Genomic DNA, 27,307 nt, shown 5'->3' on the forward strand with positions numbered 1-27,307 from the left:
TCCTGTATCGTATTACCTAGAGCCGCTCCTTTTCTTGCGATTTTCACGTAACCATTTTGACACAACAGAAGCACGGTTTCAGGCATGCGCCGTGTGCCAGAGATCTTATCAGAACTTTTCGGTCGACCAATCGGTCTACAGGGAAATGCATTAGTTCTTTGACAGGGCGCTCTCGGTTCTACTGAGAAAGCTTCCGCTTTAATATGTTTTTCTTACATTTCTACAAAACAAAGAAGGATAGATATCGGTGTGTAATCTTCGGTTGTTTTAAAGCCTTCACGTATATGGAGCGGCCTCGGCAGGACAATCTTGAGCTCAGCAGCAATAAACCATGCTCCAAAAAAGAATTGAGCATAAAGCTTATTGCGTTGCATAACACGTTGAAGTTTCACTGCAGTCCAATTACGTAAAAACCGTCTGTGACTGGGGCTTTTCTGGGCCTGCAACTAAATATGATATCGTGCGAATCAACAGAGTTACGGGAGGCAAGTATGCAGGAGAGGCGTTGCTATGTGAGGGCCGGAGAGCTGTGGTGGGAATTTGTCACCTGATTGGAGGTTTGGAATATTATTATTTAATTATTGCGTACAGTGACCGAGAGTAAGGAAGGGTTTTGAAATAGTTGCATTAATATATAGCTTTGAGGGCCAACCCAATATACGGTTAACTGTTATTCAAGTTTCCGGGAGGCAGCACCGATTTTCATAGAACTATTTGTTATAGTACGGACGTCTCGCCAACCTCAACAAAGGTTTTCCTATATTTCGCATAAATCTCAACAACATCCTGTACTCGGAATAAGAAGAGCGCCGACAGCACGCCCGAAGTGCATTTTTTATATATAACTGTGGAATTTCAATTTTTATAACAAGGGCAGTTAATTCTTCATTTCTTTACGAGAGAAGTGATAATCTACGGTGGCTTTAATTAAAATAGACGGCTCCTTTATTTTCCCGCTGTCAAATTAAAATACCTGTTGAAATTATTCTTTCTACCTGCTAGTTCAAAATTCAGAAATGCCTCGACGAGTCTGTAGCACGTGATGACATTCTAAAAAGTTTATCAGTAACACAAAAGTTTTAGTGGATGGCGCACGAGCAGTGGAACGCGGAGAAATTAAATTGACTTGAGAAAGCCTTCAGCAAGACAGGAGGTAAACAGCATGAGAACTGCGCGGGAAACACAAAACATACATTTATATGGAAGTGGCGGCGGTTCGACGGCACTTGCAGAGAAGTGAGCACATGCCCGGCCAATTTTTTTGTTGTTAACCCCGACCCCAGGTTACACTCGCGGGGATCCCTAAAGGTATACTCAGTGTCCCTTACACTAGAGCAGATTCTCCCATTTGACAAAAACACCAGTTGGATTTGTTTTGCTGTATTGTTCAGTTTGAGATAGAATAGCATTCTATAAAGTCATAAAATAAAAAACCAAACAAAAACAACTGTTTTCGATATCAATCACAAAAACGGCACCGTGTACTCCGACGTGGCTACTAAAGAGCAAAAACAAATTTCTCCGTAAATTGTACTAAAATTTTGCAGGTTTTTTCTTGAATAACTCTTGCATCCCTAAAGCAAGAGGAAATCATTTTGCGGTAGCCGCAACTGAGAAAAGTTATGCACATTTTAGACTTAATTTCTTCACACATTCTCTTTTCTCTCCGGCCTCAAAGGTGATTCCGGAGCCGAAGTTGCGAAGTTCTCACTGGGTCAGCACTTCTGTGACCGAGAGATGCTGGACTGAACCAATTGGCCAACGCTGCTCTGCGGATTACCTCATCAACAACTTCCTCTCGCCAGTATTTTTCTACGAGGGCCTGCAGCGCGTGCCCAGGGACGCCATTGTGATTGAGATCGCTCCCCATTCTCTGCTGCAGGTGAAAATCACTTCTCAACGTTGTTTAAACAGAATCGTATGTATAGGTGCTGTTACGAAGGATTATTTGATGGTGTCAGCGGCTAGTCTTCGGAACAAGCGATGCAAACATGAGACAGGCGCTTTACAAGTACGTAGAATACGGAGGCAGTTATGGATACGGGACGGGTTAATGAGTACGACTTTGCCGGGACAAGCAGAATGCGATAATAATCTCTATCCTGAAGACAGAAGATGCTAAAAAATACAAACGTTCGGCGAGGACGAGAAAAAAGCAACAGTTTCCAGTTCAGTGTGGACACGCCCGTGGTAGACAACACGTCGCACGTGGTACGGCGCCCTAGATGCCGATACGTTGCGCAGTCCCGGTTGTCGCGGCCTTTGGAAGATCGACACAAGAACACAAGGTTGCGCAGTGAAGTCGATTTAATGAGCGGTCGACGAAGAGCTAGTAGACACGGCTGGCACTGCAGCCAAGCTGGGTTTCCAGGCGTCCTCACGAAGGCTTCAGGGAACCGCGGCTACCACATCTTGCAGGTAGTCTTCCAAGCCCTTGCTCCTTCGATTCAACCCGGCTTCGTCACCTAGTCTCGCGCCTTTTTTCTTCCTCTTCCTCCGTCACTTTTTATGCCTCGGGCTATTCTTCTGGTTCACTTGTAGCGACATCTCGCGTTGCACGTATCCACAAAAGGCGACTGTCCACGTTCGGTCATCTCATCTTCGTATTAATCTTCGTCGTCGTCGAAGCCTGTCTGCCGCAGACACCAGTGCTGTCTTCTACCTCCTAACAAGTCTTACCGGAGCTGAAACGGCACCGTCAATTGATATGCAGTTACCACTGACTTCCAGAGCAGAGAAAGCTCAATGTGCTTGTCAGTACTTCTTCCGTGAAAGACCTTTGCTTCCACCGCTTGGCGCCAGCACTGGTTTCCTGTGCAACATTCTAGGCATGCCCTAAATATTGACAGCTTTTCCCTTCTGTTGCCGCTTAACATTTTGTAGCCCAGTAGGGCAACCATTTACTGCATGCTCTATTTCCGCCAGGGAATTCTGCGTGGAGGGTTGGGTGATGCCACATGCCTCAGACTGATGAAACGTGACACCGACAACAGCACACTCTTCCTCAGCACGCTGGGCGAGCTGCACACACTTGGTGTACAACTCGATCTGAGTTCCCTTTACCCTCCTGTGACGTGGCCAGTTCCTCGAGGAACACCAAGCATCGCACATTATGTCAGCTGGGACCACTCGCAGAACTGGAACGTCATCGACTGGAAGGACTTGGTCAACATTGCAAAGGTGAGAAGACATCCAATAAAGTTCTCCAATAACGGTAGTGACTGAGCCATTAAAGTGTGTATACTTCTCTCTTGTGGTGTATTTTCAATAAGCACAATTTAATGCTCACAACTTGTAGAGTTGTGAAAAGACGCTATCGAAACGATCAAAGCACCAGACCCGCTTTGTAAACTTGCCATGAAAAAACGCTTACACATCCGCAGGCGTCCGAGGAGGTCGTAGAGGTGGACCTAAAGGCGAATGAGGGAGACGCGTACCTTGCAGAGCGGGAGTTGAACAGGCAGGTGCTGTTTCCCGCTGCCGCCTACATGATCCTGGCTTGGAAGAGCTTGGCCGCACAGTGTGCGAAGCCCTTTGACGAAGTTCCTGTCATCTTCGAGCATGTGACTATTCATCAGGAAATAATGTTGCCGAAGAGTGGTGAGTGAACGACTGACCGATATAGGTTTCCAGTTGGCTGCATCTTTGCAAGCATAACTTTAATTCGTGTGGATAGTTGTATGCGTCACCGCTTAGAGGTAACGTGCCGGTTTTGCAGCAAACCCGGTCGCCATCGGCAGCACTGACGGCGACCAAAATAGCGGCGTGTGCGATGCGTCCTACCGCACCGCATTTCGGCGTTCACTGGAGGCCGCTTATCTGTAAGGCACTGCTCCAGAAGGGAGGTCCTGCCGGAACGTAATGTTCTCACCGCTCAAGGGGCCCCTACGGACGTGGTGACGTCAGCGCCATGGTGAAACGTGCTGTAGCGCACCCACACACTCGAACTAAATGTGCTGCCGTAAAAGATGACAAACGACAAATATTGCCATGCCAACCGTTCCCTATAATGCCACCGTGTTCCAAGCCTAAATGCAGATTCTAAGGTCCTCCACTTTTTAAACAATAGACTAACTCAAGCGTTTTACTCCTACGGCTTGCTTTTCTGATATTTTGAACTAGTGCATAGTCCCGATTCGGTAGTGACCGTGGCCACCCTATAATAAATAGAAAAATGTCCAAATACTTTTAAAGGTGTCGTGAAATACCTTCCGCCGATGCATGGATGTACATGTAACCAAATAAAGCAATGTATTTGCAATCTCCTCCCGCAAGAATTTTGTTAAAGCGATGAGTATTAGCTGAGAAATCGTAAATCAAAAACCGCGCATTATCGTCGCTCCGAGTTTCCTCCTCCTTTCGACTTACTCTCCGCTGTTAACGGCGCGCGAGCTTTGCCTCCCATGATGCTGCGCTCCGCAGCGGTGACGTACTTCCGCTATTGCGCTGCTCAGACTGTCGTCTGCTACGGGCAAGCTTTGTTGACACCATGAATCCCGCACTCTGCTCAAGGCTGGAAAAGCGAACGAAAAATCTGGCCGCATGTATGCGGCGGCCTGGCCTTGCCCTTTCGCGGTGTACGTTGCTGGCGGCACATGACTTTTTATCGGCGGCGAACTCGCAGCCGCACGGGGAGAGTCGTGCGCTCGTTCCCTTGATGCACCGCGCACTGTTTATCCAAAAAGCGCCGTATCAGATGTGGCCCCGCTGGTGCCGGGTCTTATTTTGCGGCGGTGGTAATTCCTGCCGGCGGCATGTGAAAAAGTCGTATTAAACCGATAGAGAACCCGCGCACAAAACGCTTCAATCATGTGACCAGTTCAGCTTGGGGCGACGCGTGGTGGAGAGCGGCAACGTTGGCAAAACGTGCTCCTCCGCGGCTCTGAGCTTTCTAGCGCTGGAGCGAGCGCCATTTCTTTGACAATCTCAAACATCGGTTGCCTTGGCAACAAGGCACTAACCTCTCCAGAAGTCAGTTACGGTTCCATGATCCCGGTTCAGCTTGGGGCCCCACCTCGCGACATGTGGGCACTGCAGGCGTACCACCCACTCCCATTGGGAAGTGCGAGATGCGTTTGGCATTACAGGAGGCGATGGTGTGTGTGTTGTGGACGCCTTTGTTTCGCGATGAAATGCGAGGTTGTGCTTCTGCGGGTGGATTGTTCTTCCCATGGTCTAGATAATCTTTCTCGAGCGGCGTACGACTCAATCTCGCATGGGGTATGTGCAGTGTGCGTGGCTAAAAGCCATCGGCTTGTGCGCCAGAGTTCAGTGACTTGCTGTTCGTCCCCGCAAACCGCGCGCGAGGTGAGTACCGAATTTACGACGGGCAGGAGGCAACCCATCCTTTGTCAATCGTGGTTCATACTTTCAACGCATGTTGTGACGTTGTGTTCGTTAGAAACGCATCTCTGGATTGTTTTGAAGTTGAATAAAATGTATGCGTCGAACCCGGGCATTCGGCTCAGGGCGTTCTCTGCGATTGCACGAAAGAAGTGCCACGGGGCTTCAACGCTTTCTTTATGGAACGTACTCAGGTTAGAGAATATCCATGTCGGGTTATGGCCGTGTTACATTCAATACAAACGGTTAGGCGTTTGTTTTACACTTGTTTCGTTTGTCGTAAAATGCCCAAGCACTCCGGCACTCCGCTGACGGATCAGCCGGCGAGCCGACGCTGAGCAGACGACTCATCTCTTTGCTGGAAGTGCGTGAAAAAGCTGCCCAATAGCAGGATGTCTAGCTCATGACGAACATCTGGGAATCGATGATGTAGACATGTGAAGATGGCGGCGTCCAAAAACACAAAGGAAAGGGTGAGAAGAAAACGACAAACTTTGCAACAAAAGTGTGAGCTTTCCGCTGCGCGTAAAAGAGTAATACTTGGCACAGAGGACGTTGACGACCCAATCTAACGGTTGCGCTAGTCAATTTAGTGTGCTCAAAATGCCTTTCAGGGCCCCTTTAAGCACTTAGAAGAGTGTCTATTTGGCTAGTTGGCCGGTGGTCCATCGCTACCATATATAGCACATATGGACAATGACAGGAAGACGTAACAAGCCCAAGGGCTTCGGCTTGTTCATTTTTTCTGTCTATTGATTCAAAGCATTTATGCTTTGTGAAGGCAACAAAAAATATTGCCCAATCAAACGCCTCAGGGTGTTCCTAGATATAGGCATGTTGATGTCGTAGAAAATCTGAATTGGTGAATAGATCGCGAGCCCCGCCGTCCAGCTGTCATTTTCATTGGCCAATTCACATGAGTGGGAATTTGTTGGAGTCTCACTCAAACCTTTCGTGTGGTAACCCAATGTTTGACCCAACAATGTGCGAAGCCGAATGTTGAAACTAAAAAGCAGGCGTATTTGGCCACGTGTGCGATGAGAAGTATACTTCGGCGTGTTAAGCCGCTGGACAAAGTCAAAACTTGTTATTGCAGGCTACTGAGATAAATACCTAACATAAATTTCGGAATAAAATTGAGAAAGCCTGTCAAAAGATGAAAACCAAGCCTCCCATCGGAATTATACACCTAGTAGTAGTTTCTGTAAAGCGTGCTGTGGGGCTAGTTGATGCATAGCTGCTCACATAGCTCCGCAGTACGTGAACTAAACAATGTACTTGTCCATTTTTTTAGACATGTCGACCACTACTCGATTGAGGGGAAAAGACGGGAAGGTCATAGCTACAAAAAGAGCGTTACGGAGGTGTTACAGACTTTCACAACTCTGGCCGTTAGCCAAAAGTTCACAGAAGAAATTAAAAGTTTCGGCCACCTTCACAATTTATTTACCAAGAGCGAGGAAACAGCAGGGCTGGTGGTCTTCACTGGGTTTAACTTGGCTTTTCTTATTCCTGCCCATTTCTTAACAGAAAGATGATTAAAAACCGAAGCTTTTTTTATGCAAATCGAGTTAAATCAAACTTACAATCCACCCTTCTAAAGTACAAAATTCAAACTGCCAAATTTCGAATACAAATTCGACTTCAATACAGTTAAAGTTCAAAGCCGACTCCCGTGGTGTGAACTCAAAGGAAATGCTGAACCCCCGAACGCCATGACGGCGAACCGGATAGACACCGTTTTTTAACGTGAAGGTCCCAGGTTCGACCCCAACAACGGCAAGCGTTTTTTTATTGACGCCGACACTCCCAAAACCTGCTAGTGGGCTGCTTGCCTCCCCGACACTTCACTCACACATATTGGCCTAGCACTTTTCCCCTCCCCACTTCGCCAGGCGGACGTTTCTGCTAACGCTCGGCGCGGCCAGAGCTCAAACTTCGACAGCTCCGCTGTTGAAAGGGCATAACCTCCATTTTGTAGACATTTACTTTTGCGTAGCAGACCACAATGTATGTTGAATTTCCTGTCCCTGTGGCTTCTGCCCTTTGAATCTGCTCATTCAAAAGCGGTAAACGTGCAGTTGCTAGATGTGCTTAGAGCGCGCTATTACAAAGTCCTCTCCTTATCGTATGCAAATCAGTTTAGACACCCAAGTTTCAGGATTGTTTGATGCCGGTTACCCTAGTTTGCACCTATCGCCTGCATCGAAAGCCTTGCTTCTGAAACTAAAGCGTAAGCAGGTACATCCGAGGTGACAGCCGGAACAAAACAACGCGTCAGGAGGTACCGTATTCCCATACAGTGGATCACGAACTTGAGCGGGTCGCTCCAGAATAAACGGGCCTTCTTGTTCTTCCGCAACGTGCAAGTTTATAGTTGGATGTGCAGCCGTATCAGCGGAAAACAGAGGCCTAGTTTACACGGAAAGAAGCGCGCCATAAATTACGCGGTATGCAAAGTTGGCATTGTCTTGGTATCATTTATCAATTACGAAAGGCACTGCATCCCACGTGCCTCGTCATTTTTGTGATAGTGGTTGTACGCCGCGCTTCAAGAAGACAATAACCACTGACAGACGCCAAGACACGATGGCAAATAAGCTTCCAGACGCCTAACTCCATTAAAAAAATAGCGAAGAGTGCATGAGGGAACAGTCATTATCACATTTTACAACATTTTTTTTGACAGTATGCGGCAGGCAGACTGAATTTAGTGGTGTTCAGTGATATTGCTTTCTGCTTTTATGTTTTTGTGTGTATGTAAAAGACTGTGTATTACGCCATCCTTTCTTTCAAATGAACATTTGTGAGCAGTGCATTTATTCGTTTCTCTGAGTGTGTGTTTAGTACTGGAGCTATATTTTGTGCGCAGCATTTTCTTGGTTGCGCTCATCGTCAGCGGAAAACTTGCAACAAGACCGTTATATGTTTTTGCCACTCACGACAACTTAAAACCAAAACGTGAATTACCAGGGTTCTGAGCACTGTTATCATGTTGCCAGGTTTTCGTTGAAGAAAGTTTGCTTATCATTCCTGTGGTAATGCCGCAGATAAGAAATTAATATATGGACGGAACGGGGTACGAACTCTCCACGGGAACCAAATCTGAAATTACAAATTGAGCAACAGCGCAACACAGAAGAAACACAAGAAGAAGAAAGTGGCAACCACGAGCGCTATTTGTAATAATTTGTAATGAAGCACCACCTCGCCCAAGCCTTAGCCCTTGCACATGTTAAAAAATTTCGTCTTTTTCCACAGGTGCCGTCAGTTTGCGGGTAAATGTCACGCGTGACACAGTGCAGTTTCAAGTGAGCAAAGATGGTGTTGTTGTCGCAAGTGGCCGCATTCGCGTTGCTGGGGATGACATGAAGCTTCTCAACGCCTCACCACATCCTACCCCAGAAAAGGCAGTGGTTTACGAGCTAGAAGCTGAGGACGTGTACAAGGAACTTAGACTGCGAGGATACAAGTGCAACGGGGTGTTTCGGGGCATCTGCAAGACCGATATTAACTGTGAGTATTTTGTGTTTTTATTTTGCCTCTGCTCATGCATATCTCTTCATCCGATACGCAAAGCCTCCTCTGGGGATGGATTGCTAGTTTGGATTGCTTGATCTGGAAACGAAAACTCTACAAAATGACATAAAACTGAAGGAACAACAACATGCAAAGTTGTACGTGGTGTTTTTTGTAAATCATCGTAACCAGCAGTCATGCGTGCGGTGTTAGTGTTGGGGATTAATTTAAAGTTTTATGCGACTTCAAATTACGCACGCGCAAGGAAAGCAAGGGCGTACCTACCCGCAGTCATTCGAGTGGTATTTTTCTATACGAAAACATTAAAAGCAAGTTTCGCACATGTTATGTGGCGCCACCATAGTTAAGCCCCGTTAACCGATATTCTTTGTCTAGCCCTGGTCTTCCGAGTACCTACATTTCAAACGAAGGTCAAATTTAGGCTTCTTTATATTACCCAAAACAAAACCAGTTTCTGGTCATTTTTTATTATATGTGGGAATGTTCTGGTTCACGGGGCTAATCAGGGGATCTACTTTTTTGCGTAGCCGTGCATAAAAAACAAAAAAGAAGTAGCCGAATACCATCCGGAAAAATGCTTTTGTTCTATTGTACGAAATACCAATGAATTTATGATAGCTCCACAACCAACAAGACTACATCATTACGTTCGTGAAAAAATTGTGTGCAACGAAGCCAGCCGGTTCACTTAAAACATTCTTTGAAGTCCCGCAATTGTTGTGAAAACCAGCACACTGATGTTTTACATGCACATGCATCAGATCTTGTGAAGTGGTGAATGAGGACATTACTTCGCCCTTTAAATCACTTGTTTTTGCGTTCTTCACCTTTGTGCCAGTGTTTTCATGACCGCATGTATGTTGCAGTCTAAGTAAGCAGCTTGTTTTGTTAACATTTTTGCAGTTCGGAACGGTAAGCTCCAATGGGAGGACAACTGGGTGACATTTATGGACGCCATGTTCCAGTTTGTTGCACTACACAACTACTTCCGGACATTTACAATGCCGACGAGAATCGAGTTCTGTTGTATAGACCCCCAGCTGCATGCACGCATTGTGGAGAACGCTGGAGATGCAGGTAACTGATTTTACTTTTACTAATTTTGCAAAGTGTTTAGTATGGGATATTGTACTCAAAACTACAAAAACAAATCCTGAAGTTTGTTATTGAGATGGCTTTATGTGCTTTTAAATTAAACGCTCCCTGCGGAAGATTGTAGCCTTAAAGTTCACAGAATCCGTTTTTACAAAAATTCTTTTTTCGTTTTTACTTTGGTGAGCTGGGAAAATCGTACTAGAGCTTCCGACGAGATATAGAAATATAAAGAGCAACGTTGTTTCGGTCAAATTATTATACAATGGAACAAGAAAAAAATTCCTCTTTATTGCATTTATCGCTATACATTCGATACATTTGTCGCGAACGGGGAAGTTCTATATCCTTCACTTTCGCTGGTGGTAACGTTAGCGATAAAGGTGTAGACTTGTTAACTGCTGTGAAAGTGTTGATTGAGAAAAAACTATACTTAATCACAGCGCGAAACACGGGACAGACAGAAGAATAACCTCAGGACAGGCGCTGACTCTCAACTGAATTTATTGAAAACCCGCCACAACCATTTATACCGAAGTATACCGAAGGCAAACAACCCCGTCCGTGTCAAAGTAGCATAAAAACAAATAAAAGCAGAAAAAAGAAAGAAGGGAACATGACTTATTTGTTGTTATTCATGAACTGGACCTCTTAATCAGTAAGCACCACTGAAGGGTGGCTCACATAATTTTTGCCCCTCTTGCTAATTTGATAGGCTTCAACTATCTCTCGGTGTAACTGCTGCGGGGGCTTGGTAACAATATCAGTTTCCTCAAACACCGGGTGCCAGCCGCACGTGTGGCGGTCGGTATAAATGTTTGGGGCGGGTATTCAATTAATTCAGTTAGGAGTCAGCGCCTGTCCTGTCGTTATTCTTCTGTCTGGCTTGTCGTTCGCGGTGTGATTAAGTATGAACACCTACCAACTCACCCAACTTGCAACTGTCCTATAGAAAAATGTCGTCGAAGGAGACCGTAGTCATTACCACTATTCCTTTTCCATTTAATTCTCTAAACAGGTGCAGACGTGGTGTATGAACGCTACCTCAACACGTGCAGAGCGGGCGGAGTCGCCTTACGGAATGTCACATACAACCCCATTCCGCGTAGCAGTGATCCAGAAGTGCCCCTCCTCGAAGAGTTTCGTTTCATTCCTTACTTTGACAGTGAGGCGGACAGACAACGGCGGGAGGCAAGCTTGCAAGATTACATTGAGATGTGCTCTTCCATCGCCTACCAAATTGTCGACCGCTACTCTCCAGACGGCACAGATCCCTTCACTCAGTTCTTTAAAGTAGATGGCATCTCTGCTAAATCTCCCGACAGCTTCCCGGCGCATCTTGCCGAGAATCATGGCCTCCTACGAACCCTAATCACTCTTCTCAAGTTCGTAAACGACTCGACATCTTCCTTGGCCGTATGCGTCCACTCAGCTCTATCTCTTCACAAACGGGACCTCGAGGCTGACATTCTGAACACAGCCCTATTTGGGGAAGACCCTTTGAGGCACGTCCTTGACATTGTGACTGAGAACGTGATCGGCAAGAAAGTCAAGGTCTTGGAGCTTGCGTTCGAAAAAAACAGCTTGCTTCTGGCACCATGGATACGCTCACTGTTGCACATTTCGTACTCAACACTGAAGAGTGAGTATACTGTGGCCCGCGCATTCAGCGACATTACAATCTCGGAGGAACAACTTAACGACATCAATGTCGTTGATTTGCAATCGGTCTCTTCCTCCGAAGGTGAACTATCCGAAGCCCATTTAGTAGTCACAAGAGTGAGCACTCTGGACTACGTAAGGCATCGTTCTCTGCCTGAGAAACTGTCCTCAATTTGCAAAGAAAATGGGTTTGCGCTTATCGCCGTGCGCACAGCTCTGAGCCCCGCCGAACTGTTTCTCAGAAATGCTAGCAAAACGGCCTTCAAAGTTCCTGCTTGTGAAGCTCTGCAAGCGAGGTTCGAGGACAACGGATTCCGACTAGTCGCGCACAAGTCGAACAACTTGTCGTCGCTCCTGCTGTTTCGAAAGTGCACATCGCCGGTGGAATCATTCGCGCAAGAAGTGGTCAAAATACGCACCACGGACTCTGACTGGGTCGAGGAACTCAAGGACAAGGCGCAAAAACTCGAAAGCGGGCCACGTGGGCGTACTCTGTGGCTTCTGTCTGAAAACGCCGGAATCAGTGGAATCATGGGACTCGTGAAGTGCCTTCTTCTGGAAAGTGCTGGGAGGCATATCAGGTAGGCATACAACGGAACGCATTAAGCCTAGATTTTATACCCGCCGCGGTGGCTCAGTGGATCTGGCATTGTGCTGCTGAGCACAAGGGCGCGGGTTCGATTCACGGCCTCGCCGGCCGCTTTTCTGATGGAGGCGAAAAGCAAGAACGGCCGTGTGTTGTAGACTTAAGGGTACCTTAAAGATCCCCAGGTGGCCAAAATTAATCCGGAGCCATCCACTAGGGTGCGCCTCATCGCCTGTGTAGCGTCGGTGCGTTAAACCCTACAATAAATAAAGCTCTGATTTTATGAGTCCGCATTATTCAAACTCAGTATTCCAACTGACTGCAGTTGAAAGTGTACAATTCATATATAATTAAACGTGCCACCTCGAGATACCTGACTGAACTTCACATCTGCGTGGAACCATTGAACCCGCAGCCGTTTCGGAGCATTTCATTCATATGTCTTGAGCGCCCTTCTTCTGGCCCATTTTTTCGCAAGAAAACTCATATTCCGTTCTAACATAATTTTATATGTAAACAAAACTCTCTTCCCTCGGTATCCTCATAGTTTTACTCGTTGGTGAAAGTCTAGCGTAAGCGCCATTTGAGCCACGAGTGCAAATTACTAGTAAGATGGGTTGAATGCCGTCGATGAGCCCTCAAAAAGTTGGTTTGACGGAATTAGAGACGTTATTAAATACAGTGGCTGTATTTTACAAAGAACGGAAAGACAAAATGTTTATGCGAAACTTGCTACGCCTTCCATTCGCCTGCACTGAATCCCCGTCATCCGTGCAGCTGCGTTTACCATTCACCAAAAACAGCTGCCTTTTCTAATACGTAAGCAACAGAAGCCCTGTGTGGGTAAAAATATAGGCCGTCAATTAGCGGACCGAAAGCGACAGAGCAATAGAGAAGGGCAGGGCACGGGCGTAAAGCTGAAGTGAATCTAAGCTGAAGGTGGTGGCACTGCTTTCGTGCAGCTGGCGGCTTGTTTATCGGGAGGTAGAAGTACGTCGCTGCTACGTGCACCCTTTTCCTTGGTCCCAGCGCAAAGACCCGTTTGAAGCGAGGATAGCATTAAGTTAGCGCCTAGGAGGATGAAATAGAAATAGCGGCGGTAAATGAATGCCGATGCTGGTAAACATTAAAAGGGTCGACGGATAGCCAATGGTACTACTCAAGCGAGCCAACGATACCACTGAGGTGGTTCGAATTAAAAGCACGGTTAGACCACGGCGCCGTGGCGCGTGAAAGACGCCTTGATGCCAGCTTCGGAAGCCGGACCGAGGCCTGCCGATCGAGGCGAGCCTCAAGTCCGTGAAGGCACGGGACAAGCTGCTCACGCATGGTTAGAGATGCGCAATGAAGCTTCTATAATTTTGGTGCCCTTTTCTTTCTCCCTCTTGCAGTGCCGTGAGCCTCGTTCTTCTATATAGTGTTCTTCATTCAAGAAGACAAGTTCTATTAAATAGGGCCAAGATCTGATCCCCACGGGAGAATGATATTCATCTATGAACATCCTCATTTACTTCGGGTATTAAGATAAGCGTGGGAAGACGTTCATGCTACTTAAAGACTGCAATCGTCAAAGCGGTTTTAGTCGGCATTTATTTTGCGTGACGCAGCTGTAAGCTATGAGACATTTCCTTCATGCGTGCGCTACAAATCGTTACAATAGGCGTATGATTACAGGATAGAAACCAGGGCTCTTTCGACACGCGATAACGTCAATGCAGACTTCGGTGACCACATTTCCGGCAGTGGTTATTCACACAGCTTACGTGCGCAGGCCCCTATGTGCTCCAATCGAGTCAATGGATAGTGAAAAGGCCTTAACAAGTAGTGCTACACAGAGAGGAGCTCGTGATCGTCAGAAAAATAGGCCACCAATATTTTGTTTACAGACATCCCCATAAGCATTTCCAGAAAGATTTTAAGTAAGCCCAATGCTTTTGCCGTCGCCCACGGCATAGCGTGCCACCAGCAATGCCGGAGTTCTCTCATCTCCTATAACTGGTTTTGTTCACGTACTCCTACATGTTTTAGGTATAATGGGCTGATGCTGCACATTTACCTTAAGGCCTCTTCTTACAGGAAGCCCCAAGCTTGAAAAAAATTGCAACATCTTCGAGTTAACAACCATGCACTTATGCTATTGCAAACTACCCTTTGCAAGTTAACACCGATATCTAGAAAATAACTGCCGTGTTTTTTTTTAAAACACTTCGGGGAAGGCGCCCGGCCACTTGGTTAAAGCGCCCTAACAGTGATCGGTCATAAAGGTTTCAATTAAAACCAGTGTAGCGCGTACGTATTCAATTTATGCCGTTATTAGTGAGAACGAAAATGTTAGAGAATGAGTTCTCTCACTTACTGGTACATCCTGAACTTTCTTTCTGCTAATGTTCATCGCTTCCGAACCACGACAATCGTGGTCCGCTATATTCCGCTTTCGTTTTTACGCCATACCCAGGTGCGTCTTCGATGCAAGTCATTCCGGATCTAATAAAGTATCCAACTTTAGCCCGAGCCACCCGGAGTACCGAGAAATCATGAAACGAGATCTTGTCCTGAACGTGTACTGTGATGGACAGTGGGGATCCTACAGGCACACCCTTATGCAGACCAGTAAGTATATTCAATAGTTTTTGTTAAGACATTATGGCAATTAATTAATTAACGGTACCCTGCAACCCTTTTTGTAGCTTTTTTGTGAGATTATAAATTTTTTCATAACGCAGTCCGCAAACACATCCAGTCAGAAGATTAGGCGGACACACAGTACCTCAGACAAAAACTGCTCCATGGCCGTCAGATAACTCGGAAACCTCTCAAATCGTTTTCCTCTCTTGCAGACTATTTGAGTGCTGGAATTACGTCATTACACCAATGTGGCGGCTATTCGCCGCTTCCTTTCTTTTACAGCCGCAAACGTAATCCATATCCACTATAAAATCTACCATCATAGCTAAAACGTAGCGCCCATAGTTCTGTTTCGACGAGCAAATCACGCAGTGCTGGTGGGCGCTACTGCTTTCACAATGCTTCCAGGCGTGAAGGAAACAATAAAAGCGTTTATGGCAAGTGTTGACGGGTGCCTTTAAAGCTGCATGTAATACTGGCGGGCCTTAACGGTGACAACGACAGCAACCCTATGTATAAACCATAAGGCGTGCAAATATACGCAAAACCTCTTCATGGTTGATTAATAAAGTAAGCCATGTACCTTGTTGCCGTGTTAGGAGCCATTTCGTAGGCGGCCGCGTTTCACCCGGTTAACGACACAGAGATTGGTTCTCACATTTCGAAAAATATCGCAAGCTGTTCCAGACCAGAGCAACGTTCCTAAAACACAGAGTACTATCCAAACAGCATCACTGAGCATTAGCCCAACAGCGCAAAACGGTTGTTTAGGTGTGTGCAGTTGGTTCGAAAGGAGCATTCTTTGCTACAGGGGCAAGGGCTATTGTGTCAAGGTGCACCCATCGCTTTTGTGGTGCCCCTCCCCCTCATTTTTTCGAAGCCATTTTTATGCGTGATTGTAGTCTAGCCAATCAATGTCACTTTTAAGCTTGGTTGCTAATCAGTTCATTTTTTTACCAAGGAGGAAACAAGCCGGCTAAACACAACCAGCGAAAGTTAAGCCTTGTAAAGTCTTCCAATCACTATTCGACAGGCCGATAAGAAGACCTTGTGGAAAATTTTCCGGGTTGATTACATGACCCGCTTCTGATTCGCCTTCTTCTTGAAACAAACTTTTGTGCTTTTGTGGATGCGTTTGAAGCGCTACAGAAGTGGTGCCGCGGTTGTGGTTTTTGTTACGGCAGTTCTTCATGGATATTCTGAAAAACAACCCTGCTAAAGCCGACGATTGATGCAAGAGCTGTCTTCATGGGCTTCGTGGTAAAATTTGGTAGGTTTGGAGAGTACTGGCGCATTTAGCCGTCAATAGGCTTATGTAAAATTTTGTTCAGTGGCACTCTTGTGTAACTATCTTCAGTGCGCAACCATTACGACGTATATTCCTCTCGCGTGCATATTTTTTCAGTTCCCATTTCTCCTTGCACAAACAATTCATTTTCGAAAGATATGGTCCAACAAATTTCTATCTCCAACCCCTCTGAAGATTGATACATTTACTTATTGTAGTGAGGAACGCAAAAAGTAAACACTCGGTGCTTGTTAGCAAATAATTTTGCCCTTTTAAAGGAGCCATGAAGACAAAATCCAAGTTGAGTTTATTAGAAAGACTGCTCAGTCCCGATAACAATGATACCAATATCATCGCAATCTTCGAACAAATAACGAAGATATTAAACAAAACGTGTGAAGCAGTCGCGACCCCCTCGCCAATTTCCCGAAACTTTTCTATGACGTCACGGAACCTTGTTTGTGCGATTGACGCCCGCCTAACTGACCTGTCGCAACGACTGTAATGGTGCCTCTAGTTCCATTTGACCGCATCACTTTAATGCTAACGTGCAGTTAACGCACTGAAAATTGTTTTATTGTTGGCCGGTGTGACGTCATTCTTGCTCATAACACGTCACTGTGGCGCGAAATTTGAAAGTTTTTAAATATTTCCTGCTTTTTTTCGTTTAAAAAACATCTTTTGTGGCTGTAATGGAGCTGAGTGAGATACTGAATCCTAGTTCTTTCAAATTAAACAAAGTTGTATTTTCTCTTCATGGCTCTTTAAGCTGGGGTTTAGTATTGGTCCAAATGAAATTTTATCAGTGCTTCTGTTACGTTACTTGGTCCACGGAATTTCTATCGTAAGCACAGTTTTCTCTCGTTTAATGGCGCCGGATCATTCCGAGGACCTTGTTTCGTATCCTTATTGGCGAAAAAGTTACAAGAAATGCCCTACTTTATTTTAGTACAGTATATAGAGCCGTCTAAATCACTTTTAACTCATAAAAATTTCTTTTGAGTACAAACAGATTCAGTACAATCCAGTTTGGTGGAGCCCCAAACCACAAAATCCTGGGGTCATACGCATTATAATGTTCCGACTACAAAAACGCTGTTAGGCATAAGTATGTGTTCGCACTTCCCATCTCTTCCGTTAATTATTCTGCCAAATTTGTAATTTTTCAGGACTTACGGTTGGAGAAGCCTTGGCCTATTTGAGTCGATTTCGCCTTCACTGTGGCTGCACCTAATATTTATATAAATTCAGTAACTTTCTGCTCCATTCTGGCAATCTGCGATTGCTTTTGCATTTATTAAACATCTTGCATTTATGGAACCAAGCATTTATTGAACATGTTCGGCCTAGAGCTGTGCACGGGCCGAAAATTTGGGCCCGAGCCCAGCCTGGGCCCGGTGCTTATCGCAGTATGCCCGGCCCAACCCGATGAAGAAGGCCGACCTCAGACCTTAAACGTATGGCCCGGCCCGTCCCGGATGCGTGTTTCCAACCCAAATACCGTAGGGGCATGCGCCTGATTGGGGCACGTTCGGAAGCAAAAACTACCTAAAGGCGGTAAAATCCATCGTAAGGGAAATGATAACAGGCAAAACCAACATTAAACGGGCAAAACAACCCCTATTCATCATGCACATATCATGCGCATATCATGCACATATCATGCACATATCAAAACAATCATGCACATATCCCTACGGCAGCTGGCCTTCGCTCAGCTACATACGAAAGAATTGAAACCGACATACAGGTGACATAAAGGTGACCGCACAGCCCAACCTAAAAAAAAGATGAACCCCCCCAACCACGGAAAATTCATGGTAATATTGAAAAATATTCAAGAAAAGTAGCCAAAACCGAAATGGCCAAAACCACTGAAAAGTAAAGAAAAGAGCGGAAACTGACCTAAAGGGAACAAAGCCACCCGGAATTTTGTGAGAAATTTTATAATGTGCCTTAAAGGAATTATAACACGCAATTAAAAATAGAGTGACACCTCGGGCACTTGAACCTGATTTTTACAATTGCTATCCAGAAATGGAACCTGTATTTCAGGGCACCAGATGGTTCGTGTTTGTTTAAACAGGGTGTCTTCTTGCTTTGTTGTTTCGTCCGTATGCGTTTCCTTTTCTCGAGATCTAGGGTATATGGGGCTGTTGGACTCGGTCCCTTCTTTTTATCGAGACGCAAAGTACACGCGTGCATTCATGCACATTTTATCGTTGCCGCTTCACTGTGTTCTATACCAACTCATATCGCTTATCTATAAAGTTTCAATCATATTAAGTGTTACTGTTTAGGTGGTTGTTGGCGCATTTAAACCACCCTACTCCCTGTTTGTGCTTTTCCTTTAGGCCTCAGGGCCTAACAATAAGTCCCGTGGAATGTAAAAAGAAACGTGATACGTGCTTTTACCGCGTCAGCAACATGTAGCTTCTGTGATATCATAGAAAACCTAAGTATTGCTTCCCTGTGCCGGGCCAGCCCGGGCCATCAGGACGGCCCGGCCCGTCCGTAGCTGTTACATTTCGGCCCGAGTCATCAGTGATCACAACTTCCATTTACGAAATATGACGAACTGTAACTGAACAGAGAAATGGTATAAAACAGCGATTCCTGTGCGAAAGCGAAATGTGCCAGTGCGCAATGACAAGTTTGCGCAAAGCGGCGTGGTGCATGTGCAGTGGTTCGGACGCAGTCACCTTTTACTACAGAGGTGAATGCTCTCTTGCTATCAATGGAGTCAAGCGCTATTCTGATGCCCCAAACATTATTGGACGCCGTTAACAAGTGCTTCTAGTGTTCCCAACAAATGTTACATTAGAGTTTGGTTGATAATACAGTTATGTCTTTACCAAAGCCCAAACAAGGCGGCAGAATAACGCCAGTAATGTTCAACCGTATAAATTCTACCAGTCGCAATCCTACAGGCACAGAAGAACACCTGCTACTGGATAATTTTGTGGTACTACACCGTTCGCTTTGCATTTTCGTTCCTTTTCAAACTAACGCTTCCGCCTTTGCGGCCGGGTGTCATGCTGTATAAACGGATTTTTTTTGTGCTGTGACAAAGCAGCCTTTCTTGAAGCCATACATCCGTAAAGTTGGTAAGTGAATTAGGTGCCACCCTGGTGTTTTTTGTAAACTGAGCTCTGTACGGTTAGTAAATTATTGCTGCAGTGTGCACTACCCTCACGTACTCATTTAATTCGGTCCCCATATTACCTGTTTAAGCCGGACGTTAGGCCAATGAAAATATCGCCGAGTAATGACGCCATCGCGCGCGCCACCATCGCTTCACCGTAGCTTTCTCTCCCCATGCTGAACGGCGGCCGCACATGCGCAGATGCGGAGCTAAGCCTTGACGTAACCCCAAGAGGTATAAAAGCAGCTCCGCTCCACCGCCGCGGCGTCAGAACAGCCGCATTTTCGAAGACAGGAGCGATGAGGCAACAGAAGAGCGTCCCTCCCCAGTGGTAATTGCTCTTTGGTGGGCTAATGACTACGCCACGCAGAAAACCTGATCGAGGCTCAAAGGAAAACCACGCACAAAACTTGGCAGAGTCTCCGAGCATACCCACACCTAAACTAAACCGAACCGAATGCTTTCGCGATACTTTCTTTTTTGTTTTGCCGACCCAAAACCAGAACGGATGCTCTACTTCTGAAAAACATAAATCAATGAACATTAATAACGTTTCCTCCGTAAAAATACCCCCGCATGCTACAGTAGGTTTTGAAAAACAGAACAATAATGCGAGCTAAACTCGTGGGAATAAGAAATTTCCCACAGTTTGTGTGCGTAAATCTGCGTGAACGAGCAAGAAACTGGTCCCGAAAATGTCACCCTTTATACACAATTCACTTGCCACCTCAATAACCATCTTGTCGCCCTAGAAGAATGTATTGTATTGTCAGGTTTTTGTAGCCACATAAAAGATAAAAAAGTTTTTACTTGAGGTAAAGGGACTGTGGCACGGAAAGCCACTTTTTGTGTATACTGTGAGGAGGTATTCTGAACAATTTTATGGGACCGAACAAAGGTTTAATTTCGGGTAACAGTTCAAAGAACGAACAAGAAATTCAGCACCCCTGACACTTTTCAGTCTTGTGACAATTTCTTTCCGTATAACAAGATTTCATACTTCTGGGTTATAAATTTGCTATTTATATGAACAACCCCAGAAATGGTCTCCACCTTGTCTTACAGGTGACGCCTTAAAAAAGACCACGCAGTTCGCGCACCTCAAGGTGACTCCGGGTGACATCTCCAGTATTCAGTGGTACGGGTCTCCGCAGCCGTACAAATCCTCATCTACAGCCAACAGTACCAATCGAGTGCTTTGCAGCGTGTATTATGCGCCTCTCAACTCCCAGGACATTCAGATCGCAACCGGAAATTTGCGGCAAGATGCTTTCCGAGGTGAGAAAACATTGCCGGCCTCTCAGACCCTCGTGGTAGATTTTTGGGTCGATTCAGCTCACCTTGCATTTATTCGAAGCGAATCACACCTTACCTCTTTAGACGGCGCTGCTACTGCTGCTCTTGCTGCTGTGGTCTTGGTCTCACACAAGTACGCCATTAAATTTCTCTCGCTTCCGGCTACCATGGCCAGCGTCATTGGGGAAGCATTCCATGGGTTTTCCTTTTTTCATTTTTTTTTCATTTCATTTATTTAAACAAACCATGTCTCAGGAGGAGAGGCAAAAGGCCGATTAACTCTGCGTGACGGCGGCAATCAACCCCGGACATGTAACATTGCAACATTTTATTGCGAGCTCTGCACTCGTAATAGGCCTATAAGCCGTGTGCAGCCAAACAGAAGCGGCGTGCTAGGCAGCGAGAGCGGTGCAGCCCGGGAAAGCATGCTGACTTGAAGACGTGAGGAAAGACGACGACGCGCGGCGTACTTAAAAGACGAAGAACGTCTTGAGCAGTACTCCAACGTGGCACAAGGCAGACACGTCATGCAAATTTAGGACATCTATCCCGCAGTTCTAAGGCGAATACCCTATACCTATGCAGCATGCCATTTCAAGGGCCTTCGGAAGGCCGTTGAAAGAATTGTCTATTGATTACACCATTGTAATTATATAGGGCACACTGTGTGTCAGCGTTTTACTGCCAATTGAAAGTTACTGTGCAGCGCAGGCATTAGGCGTTCCGAGGTATTTGAGGGGAAAAGTCGAAAAGGGAAAGCAAGTAGCTTAGGCGGGCAGAGGAGGAAGGGCAGTAGGATATATACACCATAAAAGAGAATATGGAAAAGCAACGTAAGCGAAGGTGGAGTTGCGACCAGAGAAAAAGATGGAATAGGAGAAGAAGCCTTCCGTAAGTGATGATGTGCTGTGTCTAGTTTATGCTCTTTTTCTGTAGCTTTTTTATTTTATATTTGTTTTTTCTCGTCCTTAAGCCGATGCTATTCTTGTGTGTGCTTCAAACTTACATATAGTGTTGCACGCTTCGGTCAAGTGCATTGGAAGAAATATGATATTTTTGTAGGAATGCTCTAGCACTTTACGATATCAAGGCAGTGAGGCCCGGATACAGTTCTGATAGTCGCCTTTTGCCTCACTTGCCTTGGCAGCTGTGTTCGTTTTCTATTTTGTATTTCGAGATATTGTGCGTGAATGCATTCTCCGACAGAAAGAAATTCAATCTAATTGAATTGAATGGTGAAGAATGTAGCCTAACAGTGGTTGCTGGAGTGAAAAGAAAAAAAATATGGGGCAGTATTTGAATTATTATTTGAAATAATATTCATAGGCGGAGGTAGCCTCAATAAAAAAAAATTTCAGTTTATTCGCGTGGCCATCCTCCAACTGTGAGCGTATTTTCTGAACCAATTGGCGCCCAAATTTCCAAATGCATTCCCCTGTGCGCACGTTATATCCATTTGCACACTTGAAGAACAAACGTTTTGGCTGTTCTTTCAGAAACACTGGCCACAGCTGAGAGCAGTCTCGGGATTGAATTCTCGGGTCGTGATCCGTCGGGACGCCGGGTCATGGGTTTAGTGGCATCCGAGGGCATGGCAACGATAGTGACAGCCGATCAGGAATTTCTGTGGGAAGTGCCCGCCACCTGGACTCTGCAACAGGCATCTACAGTTCCAATGGCGTATTCCGCTGCTTACTACGCTTTGGTGGTCCGCGGAAACATGCGTGCCAGAGAGTCTCTTCTTGTTCATGGAAGCAGCTGCGATGCCGCCCAGGCCGCCATTTCGATCGCGTTGTCGATGGGATGCACCGTGTTTACAACCATTGGTGAGTTCTCAGAATCGCAAGATAGCTAATCTAAGAAAAGCTTAGATTGTGTGCTGCTACAAACAATGCCGGGTGGTTCCTCTCCCAGACTGATGAATTGTATATCATAGTCCATGCACACCAAAAGACATTATTCCAAAGGCAATGCTCAAATTGGGTGGTTTATTACCGGAATGAGTCCAATAATACCGCGCCAGACACAAATTGTGTTCGCCATCCTCTGCCTTCGCCTATCTTCAGTAATTCAATCTTCAGATTCTAATGATTTTCTCAGCCTCCTTCGGGAGTGCCAATAAAAGGTCAGTTAACACTGCAAATTTTTATATTTTGTGAGGCGTAGTTGATTGTACCGCGGCCAAAAAAACACATCCCCATTTTATCTGACACCGACTTGAGAAAAAACCTGTTTCCTAACGAAGTATATGAGTGGGAATTCTGGAACTGTTTTTTTGGCACTTATTTCAGGTTCTGCGGAAGAAAGCCATTTTCTGAAGTTGCGCTTCCCGGAGCTGGACAAAAGGCACATTGTGAACTGCATGGAGACGTCCATCGAAAGGCACGTCTTTCATGAAACGAAGGGCATGGGTGAGTGAGTTGAGGTTTTTTATACCTCTGTAGAATAAAACATTTGCACAGCCACGGTTAGTGCCGCAAAAATTGTGCACAAGCGACCGAAATACAAACTAGAAATTGAAGTGCAATGGTGATCATTGCGACTAGTTTATTTTGTATATCTGGTGAATTATGTACATATGTACCCATTAGACATGTACCCTCGCGAAAGACACATGGCGTTTTGAGAGCGGAAATGCGGCTGTCAAGAAGAGTCAACGGGTTTTGAACTTCTCATCATCCGGAGTGTAGTCTATTCCGTCTATTGTACCCCTCCCCACAGAGTTAGTTAGGGAAGTTGATATATAGAAAAACTCTTTGTGTTGTTACAGTGTTCTTCCTTTTTCCTCAGAAAAGTGGCTGTCACAAAAAGCACTTTTTGCGGGTTTTTACAGCACACGTAGCTGCGCTACAGCATATGTATTTAAACGACGCATAAAAAAGAAATAAAAACGTGAATTTCTCTTTGAAGGCGGCAGAATGTTGGACATTTTAAATTGAGGCCTCAAAATTAAAACAGAATCTCTTTTATAAAAGCGTGAAGTGAGAAAAGGAACCGCAGTAATACAGCGGAGATGCGTGTGGAATGGTTGAGCTCGGTCGCTTAAAACTGCAGTATGAAGAAAACAATGACACATGCTCTCCCGCAGTGCTATTGCCTTCCTTATAAATCTCGTTTCCCATCTCTGAAGAAAAAAATAGCTGTCTTTTTATATAACTTTTTTGGACTTCTTTAAAAAGTGGAGTACGGAATCTTTTCTGCCTGCATATAATTTTTTTCTCGACAAGCGATTTCCTGCAGATATCTTTGAAGGGCCTTGCGGAAATTACCTATCACTGACAAGCTGGTCACTCCCGCAGGTGCGGAGATAGGGGGCGCCAAAAGTGAGCAGTCATTCATCGTATGGCCCGATTTCCCAATTTTTTCTAAACTTTTTCTGTACTGCAGAACTCAAAGTGTCCTTTGAACAGGCTAAAATTCTAGTGTATAGTTCTTCTTCTCAAACGTATATTAAGCAGAATTCTCTCCCTGGCCGCACGCAAAAACCCAAACTTTCAAAACGTTCATTCGCAGCAAAACGCGCGTCTCACACGCCAGCTAATTTTAGCTTTAGTTGCAATGTACTCACGTTGGATACAAATAAGCTACACTTCTGAGCTTTAACCTTGAGCATAACACATAAATTCTGAAGCGAGACAAACAAAAGAATGCTTGTGTACACGCATGCTGGATCTCGTGGAACCAGCCTCTTGTGGTTTCTTACATAGAAAAAACGAGAAGTGAGAGGTGAAACCCAATTCCAGTTTCTTGTGGCAGGTAAAGACGGTGTCATGTGATGTCTTGAAAAACCTGCACGCTCATTGGATGCGACGTGCTTCATAGCACGTTTACACTCATCAGAGTGGGTACACCATGGACATTGCAGTAAAACGTGTCTTTGCCTGCCAAATACTTCATAACGTAGTGTATACGAGGTGCAGAATACCCTGAAATGTGAAAAAGCATCTCCCCATTAGGTTACAGATCGCAAAAACATGATCTTTACATGTAGAAATTAGATTTACTATTGACAGGATTTTTTAGGGCTAGAGAGATATTGAATTTGAATGAATGAGATGGGGGCTGAAAAGAAGACATCTTGCACGATTCCCTAGATAGAATCACTTAGACCTTACCGGAGCTTCAGCCATTCGGGCAGCTGGGTCTTCCGGCTATAAGACAGATCCCAGAAGAACAGTCTATCACTGTTCTGTTGTCGTAATGCTATACTTTCTGATTGCATTGATATCTGCTTTGCTATTATTGGCGGTTGCTCCTTTTTCAATCTCATTCAATGACAATATCATGTGAAACAGGTCTCGTTGTATCGTTGTATCCTCACACTGATTATTGTACCTCAACATCTAGGCGTGAACATGGTGCTAAACATTGGAGCCGGAAGCAGATTCCAGGAGAGCATGTGCTGCCTATCGCCGTATGGCCGGTTCCTGGATATGCGCCCCCTCGAAGACATCTCTGATGACATCAAGCTTGGGAATTTCACACTTCTCAAGAACATTACCTTTCACAGAATTTCGCTAAATGAACTCTTGGGCAACGACGCCTCTGCGGCTGGAGTCAAAAGCCACGTTGCACAACTCGTGCGTGGTGGTATCGCATCCGGTGCGGTTCGACCCCTGGACAGTACCCTGTTTGGTTTGGACAATGCCCAGGATGCCTTCCGCTTCATGGCATCTAGAACACACACTGGAAAAGTGGTTCTTGAGGTAAACCATCAGCTAGGATGTCACTCCTTTCGTGTCCTCCTTCAAACGTCTAGAAAACTTGCACAGAAATGTTCACAAATTTTCGAGAAACATTCGGAAAGACAGAATAATGTAAAGTTTGATTTGAATGCAATAAGGAGTGCACAAATTGTTTCTACGTTCATTATGGCTAAGGTTTTTGGGAACTGATTTTCTTCTAAGTTAAACGCCCGACTTTTGTTTTATAAAACAGCAGTTTATTTTTCTTGCCAGGCTCACAACCTTCTGAAAGAATGGAAGAAAATAGCTTGGAGACGAATGACCCAAATTTGCCGTGGAACCTAATGCTTACAGCGGGGACAAGGAAGAATATAATAATACGGTACTGTAGTGCTCACCCATGCTACGCCTTCCTATACAGAGTGGGGAGAGCGGTAGCTGCCAAAGCAGGCCAGCCTCATTTAACGCCAACGATTTGAACACGGCAGAATTATGAGGAACTTTCCCTTTACGAACCGAGGTCATTCCCATGGATTCATGGTGAGCTTTCACCGCCCCAACGTGATAGAGCCCACAACCCTGACAAGCACTTTTTTCCACTTTAGCGAAGCAGCCCAAAACGCACTAGGGAATAAATGCGCTAGTGCTGCAAGTCTACCCCAAAACTGTCTTACGTGATATGTGATAGTATACATTCTAAATATGGCGTTGGTGACAAGCCCGGACGAAGGCTTCCCGCTCATATTTTTGCCGTGATGACAGGACGGCACGGGAGACTCCCCTACAGTTCGTACTGGATGCACCATTTACGTATCATGCTATTAGCGCACAGCATTGCTTACCTTTGTGGATGCAACATTTTTTTCTTGGCCCACAAAGTCGCACCAAAAATCAGGAAGCCCTGCTTCCGCCCATTTTTTTTTTTTTGCACTGTATCCAAAAACCCTTCCTGGTAGTCTTCACTCCACGCTCGCCTTCACAGCTTGAACAACGTGAATTGCGAAAGCAGGAGCAATGATTCAAACAAAACAATTTTTAATGGCATGTAGCGCTGTCGCGTCTAACTTGCTATGGCCTAAATGTGAAAGTGTTTGAATTCTTAATTCAAGGGGCGATACTGTTGAATTTGAAAATTTTTAAAATTGACTCTTTCTGAACAGTCCCCTGATTGTTTGACAGCCCCGGCACGAGCTTACGATCCAACTTACCGTTTACTTATTCTCTCTTTGTCTGGCTAAGCCTTTCAGATGATATAATTTCACTCCAAGTGCAGCCTGTCGATAGCTGCGTGTAGTACTCACTTCCTACCAGCCCTTCTTTTTATGTACATCGCACACCTTTCTCTACTGCCAAACTCTTTGTCACTGTGCATCGTTGTATACGATTTTTCGTTGAGTGCAATTTTTGATTCCAGTACTGCTCAGCATGGTCATTTCTCTTTCCGTTTCATTGAAGATTGCAATTATAAACATAAATGTTCAACGGTCAAAGCCGCTCTAAACCCGCCAAAAAAATTGGTATGGTTATTTTGTGCCCGCATTTATGAGTAACGGCAGATTTATGTTTATGTAGTGATACAAAAATATACAAGGAACGCTATCTTTCCGTTCACCTAGTGCTCCCCACAAAATGATCACTTTTTAGGGGTGAATATCCTTAGGGGCTCGGGCTGTCACCGTCTCCTGTCGTCGCCGTCGTTTCATGCAGTCACGATACTAAGGCAAACACCGGGACACTGCTTTTCCGACGCCTCGCGCTATGACATTTCATCTTGTGTGCAAAAGCGTGCAGTAAGAGAAGATACCGGGACACGTCTACCAACAGCTCGCGCTGCAAAGCTTAGTGCTTCAAAGACACGAGACCTTTACAGCAACGCTGTATACCTCTACCCCCAACGGTTTCTTCCCCGTGGGCACAAACACTAAGACGCCAAGAGTACGCTTACACACTGCATGCTTCGCCCTCTCCAGGTTTCACGTTAGTGCCGATGGACCGGTGTTTTGTTTACTTCAAATAGCCCAGTCACTTGAAACGCGTATGAAATA

General features: G+C 45.4%; 1 protein-coding gene across 3 annotated transcripts in view; it reads left to right on the plus strand.

Annotated features, from left to right (window-relative positions):
- LOC144138023 (fatty acid synthase-like) overlaps window positions 1-27,307 on the plus strand; it is a 64,204-nt gene that overhangs the window by 27,338 nt on the left and 9,559 nt on the right. For 2 of the 3 annotated variants that reach the window (XM_077670064.1, XM_077670065.1), the window contains 11 exons: window positions 1,679-1,882; window positions 2,926-3,180; window positions 3,384-3,600; window positions 8,605-8,859; window positions 9,787-9,960; window positions 10,994-12,218; window positions 14,679-14,833; window positions 20,347-20,559; window positions 22,074-22,403; window positions 22,869-22,988; window positions 24,925-25,283. In XM_077670064.1, coding sequence (XP_077526190.1) covers window positions 1,679-1,882; window positions 2,926-3,180; window positions 3,384-3,600; window positions 8,605-8,859; window positions 9,787-9,960; window positions 10,994-12,218; window positions 14,679-14,833; window positions 20,347-20,559; window positions 22,074-22,403; window positions 22,869-22,988; window positions 24,925-25,283 — 3,507 coding nt within the window. The remainder of the gene's footprint in view (window positions 1-1,678; window positions 1,883-2,925; window positions 3,181-3,383; window positions 3,601-8,604; window positions 8,860-9,786; window positions 9,961-10,993; window positions 12,219-14,678; window positions 14,834-20,346; window positions 20,560-22,073; window positions 22,404-22,868; window positions 22,989-24,924; window positions 25,284-27,307) is intronic. The other variant, XM_077670066.1, reaches the window with a different exon arrangement.

Source organism: Haemaphysalis longicornis, unplaced genomic scaffold, assembly GCF_048455015.1.
Source record: "Haemaphysalis longicornis isolate Haplotype H1 unplaced genomic scaffold, Haemaphysalis longicornis Haplotype H1 scaffold_5, whole genome shotgun sequence".
Classification (NCBI taxonomy): Eukaryota; Metazoa; Arthropoda; class Arachnida; order Ixodida; family Ixodidae; genus Haemaphysalis; species Haemaphysalis longicornis.